This window comes from Papilio xuthus, unplaced genomic scaffold (assembly GCF_000836235.2).
Source record: "Papilio xuthus unplaced genomic scaffold, Pxut_1.1 DF827679.1, whole genome shotgun sequence".
NCBI classification, from domain to species: Eukaryota; Metazoa; Arthropoda; class Insecta; order Lepidoptera; family Papilionidae; genus Papilio; species Papilio xuthus.
Genome location: NW_013530970.1, coordinates 4,875,297 through 4,887,774, shown reverse-complemented (window position 1 = coordinate 4,887,774; position 12,478 = coordinate 4,875,297). Strand labels below are relative to the sequence as shown.

At 34.1% G+C, this 12,478-nt stretch overlaps 1 protein-coding gene across 2 annotated transcripts in view; it reads right to left on the bottom strand.

Annotated features, from left to right (window-relative positions):
• Positions 1–12,478, bottom strand: part of LOC106117851 (uncharacterized) — a 48,561-nt gene that overhangs the window by 21,649 nt on the left and 14,434 nt on the right. For both annotated transcript variants that reach the window (XM_013312333.1, XM_013312332.1), the window contains exon 2: positions 7,124–7,153. Coding sequence is in view for 1 of the 2 variants with exons in the window: in XM_013312332.1 (XP_013167786.1) it covers positions 7,124–7,153 (30 nt within the window). In the remaining variant the exon portion in view is untranslated. The remainder of the gene's footprint in view (positions 1–7,123; positions 7,154–12,478) is intronic.

Sequence of the window (12,478 nt, the reverse complement as noted above, 5' to 3'; positions counted from 1 at the left end):
TTTATAGTAACGTGTTTATGTATGATTTTCTATTTTATTAAATACTAAATGTCGTCCGCGACTCCGTCCGCGTTAGATTAAGAAAAAACTAGACTATGTTCTACATCTGTGGCAAATTTCATCAAGATCAGTCGTTCTGGAGATAGCTTCAAACATCCATCCATCCAAACATTGGCATTTATAATATTGGTAAGTAACAACTACTCTTATTTTTTTAATGTATAGATTTATCCATAAATTTTTGCAACAACGAAATACAGTACGTTAAAGTTATCGTAAAATCAAAAACTCTGTCCCAATAAGACCTTGAATACGCGATAACAGATTGCATTTGCAGTCAATTGAAGTAAAAAAGTGCTTTGGAGCAAGGTAAGGATTTACATATTGTCGTAACATACGTGATTTTATTACAAACTAGTTGTCGCTCGCGATTCCGTCCGCTCGAAATAAAAAAAAGCTATTGGCCACAGCGTAATGTTATACAGACTAAAGCCTTCCTCTATAAATGGACTATCCAACAAAAAAAAGAGTTTTTCAAATCGGACCAGTAGTTCCTGAGATTAGCGCGTTTAAACAAACAAACTCTTCCGCTTTATAATCTTTTATATAAAATTATCGTGTTACAATTTTCGTTACCCATACTCCTCCGAAACGGCTTGACCGATTCTTATGAAATTTTGTGAGCTTATTGAGTAGGTCTGAGAATCGGCCAACATCTATTTTTAATCCCGCGCGGCCGGAGTCGCGGGCGATAGCTAGTTCCCGCGACTCTATTCGCGAGAAATTAAAAAAATCTATTAATAGCCTATGCGTTTGAGACTATATTTTACATCTATGCTAAATTTTATCGTGATCCGTTGAGCCGTTCTAGAGATACCTTCAAACAAACATCCATCCATGCAAACATTCGCATTTATAATAATAGTAAGATTTGGGTCTCAGAAATCCATAGTAAGCAATTTCCTATAGTATTAGACAAAGACACGAGTATATGTTTTCAAGAGTTTAGATTCGCTAAACATTCATACAACATATTGCCATTTCAACCACTCTTACTGAACAACAGTGGTAGAGCCCGCTTAAACATTTTCGCACGAATTGTCCCGGCTCGCCCGGTGAAATACCACGACCACACAGAAGATAGGCGTAAAGTGGAAGCAATTCCGCGTTTCATCTGATGAGTATGCGTCCCGGTGGCCTTATTTAGTCCTTTTTCCCTTCCCACCCTTCTTATTATAAGGAAAGGATGGGAAGTGGATATTCCGGATGAGAGAATGCATGGAAAGGGAAAATATTTTCTTTCTGTGCATCCTCTCCTCCGTTGATTAAAGGTAGGCAACGCATATGCAAGCGTATGTCTATGGGCAATGGTTACTTCGCTATTTCAGCGATTTCAGGTGACCGGTCGCTCGTTTGCCACCTTATGATAGAAAAAAACAAACTAAGATAACATGATTTTGTAATAATTCAGTGGAAACCCACGGTAAAGCAACTTATGGTCTATTTTAATAAACAAGTGTAATTAAAACAAAGCATAATGTAATAAATCGAATCGATTAGTGTTACTTATGAATTATCGCTTTACGAATTATACGGTTTTATTTCCTATGTTCAATTTATTTACACTTAGATTTTCCAGTAAACGTCAATTAAACATCAACTATTTTTTTTTTATTCAAAGTAAATTAAACAAAAGTTTTGTTTAATTTGATGTCATAATTTTATTCAAATACTAGCGGACCCGACAGACGTTGTCCTGTCTATTAAAATAAAAAAATAAAATTAAAATTCGAATATTATTTAAAATTTGACACTGCGATGGTAGCGCCGTCTGTCAGATCCAATGTAAAACATTCCAAAATCAACAACTACTAATAAATTAAAATTTAATTAAAAAAGCATTGCCCAGCGGACAAAATTGTGAATCTAAACCATTCCCAGATCCCCTTGAACACACACAAAAAAATTCATCAAAATCGGTCCACTCGTTTGAGAGCAGTTCAGTGACATACACACTAACAGAAGAATTATATATATAAAGATTATAACGTTAAAGCTTTGGTGGCTCATGGGTCAAGCACTTGACTTGCAATCTGCAGGTCCTGGGTTCGAACCCAGCCATGTACCAATGTGTTTTTCGATTTCCGATTTACATATGTACATTTATCCGAAGTTCTTACGGTGGAGTAAAACGTCGTGATGTAACCTGCACATATCTGAGAAGAAATTCAAAAGATATGTGTACAGTCAACCAACCCGCACTTGGTCAGTGTGGTTGACTATGGCCTAATCACCCTTAACTTAGGGTAGGCTCCGTGCCCCTCAGTGGGGACGTATAGTGAGCTGATGATGATGATTATAACATTAATTAATATGACTTAGTTTAAAGATGAAAAAACCCATAGAGCTGTTTAATTAAGATGTACCCATTAACCCGTACCCGTACCCATTACCAAACAAAGCTTGACCAATCCATTGAGACGTTCACTTCGCTCCAATTCTACATCAAAAAAACATTAATATCAATTGTAAGTTATTACGATGTTGCAAGTATAGAAAGTACAACAAGGATCAGTCTGGCAACACCAATTCAGATGTCGACGACCTTAAAATAACCAGTTATAATTGTCATAATAAGGTTATAAGGCGCTAGCGAAGCGAAAACAATTTTTTATTAATAAAATACGGTCCGTAGATATATGCTATAAAATTCTATGTTAACCTATTAAAATAAAAAGATGATAGATTAATATTTCACGTCTTAGATCGCCTTCATTTTTTGACAGCTGTCAACTAACCCTCCTGTCAGTTTGTGACATATCAAATCAATTCCAGATTATTGCAAACTTTATAACCTTCCTAATTATGTTAACCTACAATGAATCAGAGTTTATTTTAGTTTAAAATCATCATAGTTTACGCCTGTAACCCAGAGGTATAGACAGAGACCACGGACCTACATTTAATGTGGCCAGGCGAACGTCTGGCGGGTCGCGAGCCGCGTTGTCGCAATTTAAAATTATTGCTTATTTAAATCGCGTTTCAGTAAATCTATCATTTAAATTAATGCAATGACAATAATATATATTTTCTATAAGTAGATGCAACGTCGTGCGTAAAAAAGTCGTGCGTCCCGGAGACCTAATTTAGTCCTCTATCCCTTCCCACCCTTTTTCTTATAAGGAAAGGATGTGAAGTAGAAGTGGACGTTCCGGATGAGAGGATGCATGGAAAGGGAAAATATCTTCTTTCTGTACATCCTCTTCTCCGTCGATGAAAGGTAGGCAACGCATATGCAATTGCGTATGTCTATGGGCAACAATCAATTCGCTATTTCAGCAATTTTAGGTGGCCGCTCGCTCGTTTGCCACCTTGTAATATATAAAAAAAAACTATAGGAAACTAGATTAGATAATATTTTATCAGTTATGTTTATCAGAACTATTTCAAGTGACTTCAATTAGCTTTCAAATGAGAAATATTGTGAGAATATCAAGATATTTTCTTTGATAAGTTTAATTGAAGCTTGATAATATGGCGGCGATGTTCTGTAATAGATAAATATAAGTTATGAAATTGTTCCTATTCTTTTTAGGGCTAAGTAAGTGTCACTTAGTGGCAGCATAATATTAAGATGATTTGTCAATTTCTAAATTACGATTAAAATTATTTATGACAATGAATCAAACGATAAATAGAGTTATTTAAATAGATTCGGAAGGAATTTTTTATCTGTAGATAAGTCTTTACAATTTTAAGACAGTTTATTCCGAATATTATTAGATGCTATTTATAAATCAATTTTTTTAAAGAATTCTTAAAAATTACTACAAAATTCTAGACTTATCTTCCAAAATAGCATTGAATAAAACGTTTTGTAACTTTAGACACTTGCATATTAAAGTCTACTGTGACGAAGCTTTCAAAGCGTGGACAGTTGCCAGATGCAACGCTCTACATAAGCTGATTTGGCGCCAAACTTGACAGTTGCGCAAGATGGCGGCGCACGATGCATTAACCGGCCAGTGTTAGCCAATGTCGGACGTGCACAACAATACAATAAGTATTTAAAATACGCTGTAAATCCGTAGGTCATTTAGATTTAACCATAAGGATTAATAAATACTACGACAAATGAATTAAAGATAATTTTATCTTACTTACTAAATGCGAATGTTTAGATTGATGGATATTTGCTTGTAAGTATCTCCAGAACGGCTGAACGGAGCTGAAATTTGTCATGGATGTAGAACATAATCTGTAGGAAAACATAGGCTACTATTTAAGTATTTTTTTTTAATTCCGCGCGGAGGGAGTCGTGGGCGATAGCTTGTACTACATAAACTACAGTTATTATTTTCTACTATTATGCCACAGAAAAATAGAGCTGGCACACAGTAACTATAAAGACATTCGCAATGACGCTAAATGTCAATGTCTACAATAAATTTTAACCAAACTAATTGGTTTACAGGACAAGATTTTTTTTGTTGACTAAAATGCCACTGTTTGCCTTGAAGCATTTACAGCATCACCGGGCTTGAGGTGGCCGAGCGCAGATGTCACTTAGCCTAAACCTCGTTTAAGAGTAACTAAGCTCGAGGGCTCCCTCGGGAACCTCGGTTCGGGCCGTTACTTCGTTATTATTACCGGATTGGGAGGTCACCGAGGTCTTTGATCGCTTCGGTGGACGCTCCATGGAGTGACGGGGCTCAAGGGCCTCCGAGAGGAGGCGTCGACTTGGGCTGCCACTCAATACGCATTTAGCATTCCGATTCAAGGGTGCCCGAGAGGGCCGAACCTCGGCTTGATCGGTCGCTGTTTTCTGATAACTATAGGACAAGAATTAACATGTTTTAAAATCTAAAATAATTATATCGTTTAATCACTTTCAAAGCACGTTGAGAACAAATCTTTCATCTCTATAATAGAAATACACAATTCATTCGTGTTTTTTATCAATAGCGAAATAATACAATCAACTTTACATAGATATCAAACATTACAATATCCTGTATTTGTAATTATAAAAAAAAGTAATAAAAAAAAACAACAAACACATGGTAAATAGTTTCGCATTAGGTTCACAAATGGAAAGGCATCTTAGTCAGCTTAGAAAGTGGACACCGACGCTGGTAATCATGTTTTCTATCAATGATGTTTACTTAGCAAAAAGTACGACTACATAAGTACAATAATAGTAAACTATCTGTCCTTCATTTATATTTGTTAACTATCTGCTGCCCGCGACTCCATTCTCTCGGAATTAAACTTAATAAGTAACATATGTGTTCTAGAATATGTGTTCATCATCAGCTCACTATACGTCCCCACCGAGGGGCTCGGAGCCTACCCTAAGTTAGGGGTGACTAGGCCATAGTCAACCACGCTGGCCAATTGCGGGTTGGTTGACTTTACACATATCTTTTGAATTCTCAGATATGTGCAGATTGCATCACGATGTTTTCCTTCACCGTCAGAACGTCGGATAAATGTACATATGTTAATCAGAAAAACACATTAGTACGTGGTGGGATTCGAACCCAGGATATGCAGATTGCAAGGCAAGAGCTTCATTCCTGAGCCACCGACGCTCTAAAATATATCTAAACATTCGTATTTATAATATTAGTTTTTTGATATTTCCCGCTTATTTACAACTTATCCAACTTTTCATTAATAAATACTGTTTTTTTTGTTATCTACATCATTATACCTTGCATAGCAACAATACTTGGTACCTGATCATGTGACATTCAAACAACGAACCCCAACTGAACTTTAAAGTTCAAATTATTCGCCATTAATTACGATGACTCGCTTTTAAATTATAAAAGATTTCTAATTCATCGCTGAATAATACATATATGAAATCGTTAGAATATTTCAATCTTTTATATGAGAAGACACATTTAATTTAAATGTCGTCGATGTCAAATATAAATCTAATTAAGTTAATTATTTTTACATAACCTAAAAAATGTTTATAAAAATGTCTAAAAGCCAGTATTAACTTCGCTTAGTTTTTTTTTAAAATTATAGAACAATATTAAATAATAGACCACGTTACTTAGGGATAATTTAGCTATCTAATGGTCAGGCGGGGTTACGGACGAAAGCGAAAGCGTCCCAGTGACCTCGCCATCATGCATAGGAGGTACAGAGGGGTTTAGTGGGTATGCTTCAGATCTGGAAGAGAATCCCACATAACTACCATGAAGGAGCAAAAAAAAAGCTTTCTCATGGTGAAATAATTTTTCCAGTTTATTCCTTGCAAATATATAAATTTTATTATAATAAATGTACGTTTTATAATATAATGCGTCTTTTGAGACGTATAATATAAACGCCTAACCGTAAAATATCCTTGTCTGCCCTTGAAACGTTCCTCATATTCGAAATGAAAGTCGTTTTTTGTCAAAAAGTGTTTTTCGAAAGTCAATAAATATTTATTACTCTGTTGTTTTGTTTCACTTGCATTGTTCTATGTTTTTGTTTGGAATCTCTGTAACGGTCGTCTGTGTCCATTAGTCAGGAATTTTGGTCGGCGACTTTAGTGTTTCGAATGAAAGTGATGCTTATAAAAAATGTTTGTTTTTATCTGTCTGTGTGATTTTATTGGCAATATATTGTATCGTCATGGTTGTCATAAAACGTAAATATTACTATGAAATATTCATGCGAGACTGGTTGTCGCCCACGACTCCGTCTGCGCGAATTAAAAAAAAACTTAGTAGAACATGTACCAGGCTATATTCGACATCTATGTCACATATTAGCAAGATGCAGCCGTTCCGGAATCACCTAACAAACGTCGATGCATCCATGCAAACATTCGCATTTATATTAGTACTAGCTGTCGCCCGCGACTCCGTCCGCGCGGGTTTAAAAATAGATGTTGGCCGATTCTCAGACCTACTCAATATGCTCACAAAATTTCATGAGAATCGGTCAAGCCGTTTCGGAGGAGTATGGGAACGAAAATTGTGACACGAGAATTTTATATATAAGAAGATGCACCTATAGATGTAAATTTTGAAGTAAATAACTCAATTGGTGTAGTATACGGAATTGTAACTTAAAGTGCGTTTCCATTGAACTATAGTATATTATATCAACTTACTCTAAATCCACAGTTCGTCTCCGCTTCGGACTGAAACAAAAAAAAAACATTTTCATTCAAAAAAATATAAATATTAATAATGAAAATTACAAATCGTAGATCAACGTAATACTATAATGCATGTGTTCAAATTGAATGTATACCTCTCTCTGTCTTGCTTTGTTTAGTCAATATCTCTTTTCTCTGTCGTGTAACGAAATTGACTAAATGTCATTTAGTCCTGATAAAATTTAAACTATTATAGCAAACTATTGAGTGTATTAAACATTCTGCCAAAGACGTGGCATAATGGCGACTATGAACCTTTGCCTTTTTAATTATAAAAAAAGTTGGGTGAGAGAAGTTCGCGCGGGAAGTGTTGACAACAACCGCATTTTAACTGCCGTGTTGTTTTCAATTTATACACAAATTTAAATAAAAACATCTAGGCTATAAATATATTCGACTTAATACTTCTTTTATGTGGTAATGCGACGTCATAATAATTAAATGAATCCGATCACCAGGTAATTCTATCCGTTCAATATCGATGTCATAAAAAACTAAATGTTCCATTTGTGCAGTGCAGCATTAATTAATTTGTCATGACGTACACTGAAACTTAATATTACGATATTAATGGGCGTATTTCAACTTGAAAACACAATGTCCAAGGCAAATTAAGCTGTATGTAGTTGTGTTAAGATTGAATTTAGGATGTAACAGATTTATTATGTACAGTCACGGACAAAATTATTATTCATCAAGACTGCATTAATTGTTTATTATAAAGGGAAATAGTGATTATTTCTAAAAATTATCGTGGATTACGCTTTCCTGCTATTATGGTACTCGAAATCGTCGTATATACAGTGTTAGATGACACGAAATACAGTAAATTCTTTTTTGAAACAATTCTAATGTAAGAACCATTTATTTCATCAATAAAAATGAAAACTTGTGTTTTATTTCTAAGTAACTGTCTGTCGAATTAAAAAAAACTTAAATAGCCCATTTGTTCTTCCAGACTATGTTCTACATCTGGTTTATTTCATCGAGATATATGGAACCGTTCCGGAGATACATTGTAACAATTCAACCCATTGATTCGTACATTTGCATCAACACTTTAACTACGTCAGATCTACAGTCATGTGAAGTTATGAAAAAAATACATTTAATATTACGTTTATTATTTAATTTACGTAACTGTCGCTGACTGTACTTGCATACAGCCTTTCTAAAGCAAGACGTGCAGTGATAAGACGGGTCAGCCAATACATTCGCCGACACAATTGCTTAACTCGGACACTGCACATTTTGAGAACAAATTAGAGTGTTCGAATAAAATCGCAATCGTTTATTCGTATTACTTAATATCGATTTTGCAGTTTTAAAATTAAAACATGTTACGTATATTGTGCAGTTTTTACGAAATTAGAGTAATATAGAGAGGTCAGGTCGTGTTATTCTGCAATACTTGACAAATAAACTTTGGAATCTTACTGCGAGTTTCTGAGACCAAAATCTCCGTTTAAAACATAGAAACTAGGACCTGAAGATAACAAATCAAGTACTTTAACACCTAAACCACCGCCAATCGATATCTTAGAAATATTATAAATCTGAAGTTTATGCATGAATGGTTGTTTGAAGGTATATCGAAAACGGCTGTAGGGACCTTGCGGAAATATGCCATAGATGTGGAACATAGTCTGAAAGAACACATAGGCTACTAATTAAGTTTTTTTTTATACCGTGCGTACGGAATCGCAGGCGACAGTTAGTTATATCTTTATATATATAATTCTTCTTTGAGTGTGTATGTCACTGAACTTCTCTCAAACGACAGGACCGATTTTGATGAAATTTTTTGTGTGTGTTCAAGGGGATCTGGGAATGGTTTAGATTCACAATTTTGTCCGCTGGACAATGTTTTTTTAATTAATTTTTAATTTATTAGTAGTAGTTGTTGATTTTGGAATATTTTACATTGGATCCGACAGATGGCGCTACCATCGCAGTGTCAAATATTAAATAATATTCGAATTTTAATTTTAGTCTGTCCCTAGCTTACTAAAAAAAGTTTGAAATTTTCAAATTAAAGACGTGTAGACAGGACAACGTCTGTCGGGTCCGCTTGTATTTTATAAATAAGATCAATGTAATATTTAATAACATGTCGACACAAAGACTTCATACAATCCCATGTTAAATACAGACTGATAACTTCAAATATGTCTGAGCAAAGATTTAGTTTTATGTTGATTGTTTAAGACTATCATATAATTAATTCCAGCATCCTCTATAATAATTGTAATTCTGTTTGCACTCTTCAACAATTTTATCTTTTATTTACAGTCTGATTCCACTGTCGGAATACCGTTAACATTGTTATCTCTGATTTTTCAGTGATAGAAATATTTTGATTTGAGATAAATTGATTTACTATACAAAATTTAAATTAACTGTGAGTGTCTAAGACCAAAATCGCCGTTTAAAACATACCATCTCTGTCTTTCATTATTGATAATACAGAGATATCGCACGTTTCTGAGACCAAAATCTATGTATATCGTAAATATAAAATTCTCGTGTCACAATTTTCGTTCCCATACTCCTCCGAAACGACTCCGATTCTCATGAAATTTTGTGAGCATATTGAGTAGGTCTGAGAATCGGCCAACATCTATTTTTTATCCCGCGCGGACGGAGTCGCGGGCGACATCTAGTAGTATATATAGTTCATCAAAGTAACATTTCAACTTTGACCAATGAAATTTTATACGTTCTTTATGAAAAAAGAAACGAAATTCTGGCCAATAACAACTCAAATACTGAACTAAATACTAATGACATACATAAATTGGATATAGTACAATCTGTAATTTCCAGTACATTCTTATCATAGGAATATTGAAATCAGGCGTTATCTTATCGAAAATGTTTGGTTTGGTTACGTATTTTCATAAAGACACCAATTTTCAAACACAAACTAGTACTCATGTTATTGTGATACGGCTGTAAATTCATAAGAAAAACATATTCTCATCCTTTTCAGTGTCTTTTTAAACTTCAAAAAGGAGGTTCTATTTACATTCGTCTGTATTTTTACTTTTTTTGTTACTTCGTAACTCCGCTCCTGGTTGCCAGATTTGCATAATTTCTTTTTTATTCGAAAGGTAAAGCGTGTCATTTTGTCCCGTTTAAAGAAAATTAAAAAGTATTCAGTAGTGTTTATAACTTAGGTAAATATGAAAGATAAATAATAGGACTTTAAACTTTTATATTATAGATAGATTCTTGAGATCGGTATTAAACCTCTTTGGATGGAAAATAGCAATTATAATTTTAATTCTACACATTTTATTGCTGTTTATTTATATCATCAAGGAATCTTTAATAGACGCGGAATTTAGAGACTGGTTAAGTCGACCATAAAGTAATACAATTTTTATAAAGATAAAAAATTATATGGTTGTAAAAATAATCCGATGTCGTGACGACTTTGTTTTCCAAACAAATGCAAGACCTCTCTAAAAATATATTTTTCAAGTGCACACAGAGGACGAGCTTATAAAAATAATCCGACAATTTAACTTCGGCTTACGTTTACTCAAATCATATAAAAATATCTTGTTTATAATGTTAGGAAGAAAATACGCGACGAAAATAAACGACGCCCATGGACATCGGCAATACTAGAGGAACCTCAGATGTGTTTCCGGCCTTTGAGATGGTGATACGCTCGCGTCTTGAAGGACCCTAAGTCGTAGCGGTTTTGAAATAATAAATATAAATGTTACACACTTTTAGTTAGAATCCTTTAGCGCGAATAACGTACTTTCGTTACAAAGTCCAGTGTCAGAATAAATAGTGAGGGGACATAAACGTCGACACTTTAGTAAGGCTGGTGTTCGGTGAATACACTGCCACATTTTCAGACCTTCTCCCTACCAATACAAACCATACAGAATCAAACGATGTCTAATTTAAATGGTAAAAAAACTCTGTAACATTTTTATGATCAACGCATATTCCTAATATTTGATTTTCATAAATTAATATTTTACTAGACCTCTAAATTATTGTTTATCAATACTCAGAGTATTGATACGTCTTCATTGTCTATGGCTAATATAGTCTTTGTAAACGGAACGTAAATAGGGCTGCCACCAGTTCTGGTTTGACCCATACTTTTCAGGTCTCTGTAAGCATATTAGGGTTTCACAACGATGTCTTCGGATCAGATTATTTTATACGTCACATGTTTTTTTTCCCGTCTACTATAAATTAAGGGTTGATGTCTCTTTAACGGCAACCAAAGAGTCAAGGGTTGATAGTTGAAAATTTAATAGTCTTGGTTTTTACGTTTATTGAATGTTGGTAACCCTAAATGTGATCCGCGGGACGAGGAGGGCGCGGACGTTCGCCATTGCTCGCTGTCAGACCGGTCGTCTTGAAAAACTCCGTCGCCGAGTGCAACTGCACGCTATTTCTGAACACATTGGACGTCTCACGGCCACATTTGAAATGCATTTGATGCTTACAATTCTCGAAAATGTTGCGTTGAATATTCCGTTTGCATTGTTATACGTTTTCTGCGTATTTTGTTGTTTCTGTGATCCACTAACAGAAGCGAATAAAAACAAGCTTTAGTTTGCTTTTGTTTTCTTATTTATCTTACTAATATTATAAATGTTTAGATGGATGGATGTTTGTGTAAAGGTATCTCCGAAACGGCTGAACGGATCTTGATGAAATTTGGCATACATATAGAACATAGTTATTAAGTTTACTATTAATTTCGGATGGAGTTGCGGGCGTCAATTAGTTATGTTATAAACAAGAGTAATAATAAATCAGAATTTTAAAGGATTTTATAATTAGCCATATTCATGATAGAGATTAAAATTACATTTAATTTATTTAATATGTCTATTTTAAAATAACAACTTAATAACTTATGCCGATATTATATTAATATGACATATAATACGTACAGCTGTTTATCATCGATAAGCTGAATACAGATAAAAAATAGTATATAAAGATTAAAGATAGATTAAAAATAACACTAGAGTGCTAAGTTTATTTTTGTTGCAAGTAATTTAGTTGGTAAAATTAAATATTTTAACACGTTCTAAATTTAAAACTTTGCCAAACCTCTTTAATTATTCATCACGAGCAACTGTTTCTTAGTATTTCTATACCTAATTGAGTACTTTGGCTGGTCTAATTTAATGGTACAAGTACGGTTTAAGATATTAGGTACATGGTTCGAATCCGCCAATTAGACAAAACAAACTAGTGTACTACTTAGCTTCATGTTGAAATAAGTTAACGTTATAAAAGTAATAAAATCAATTTGTTTCA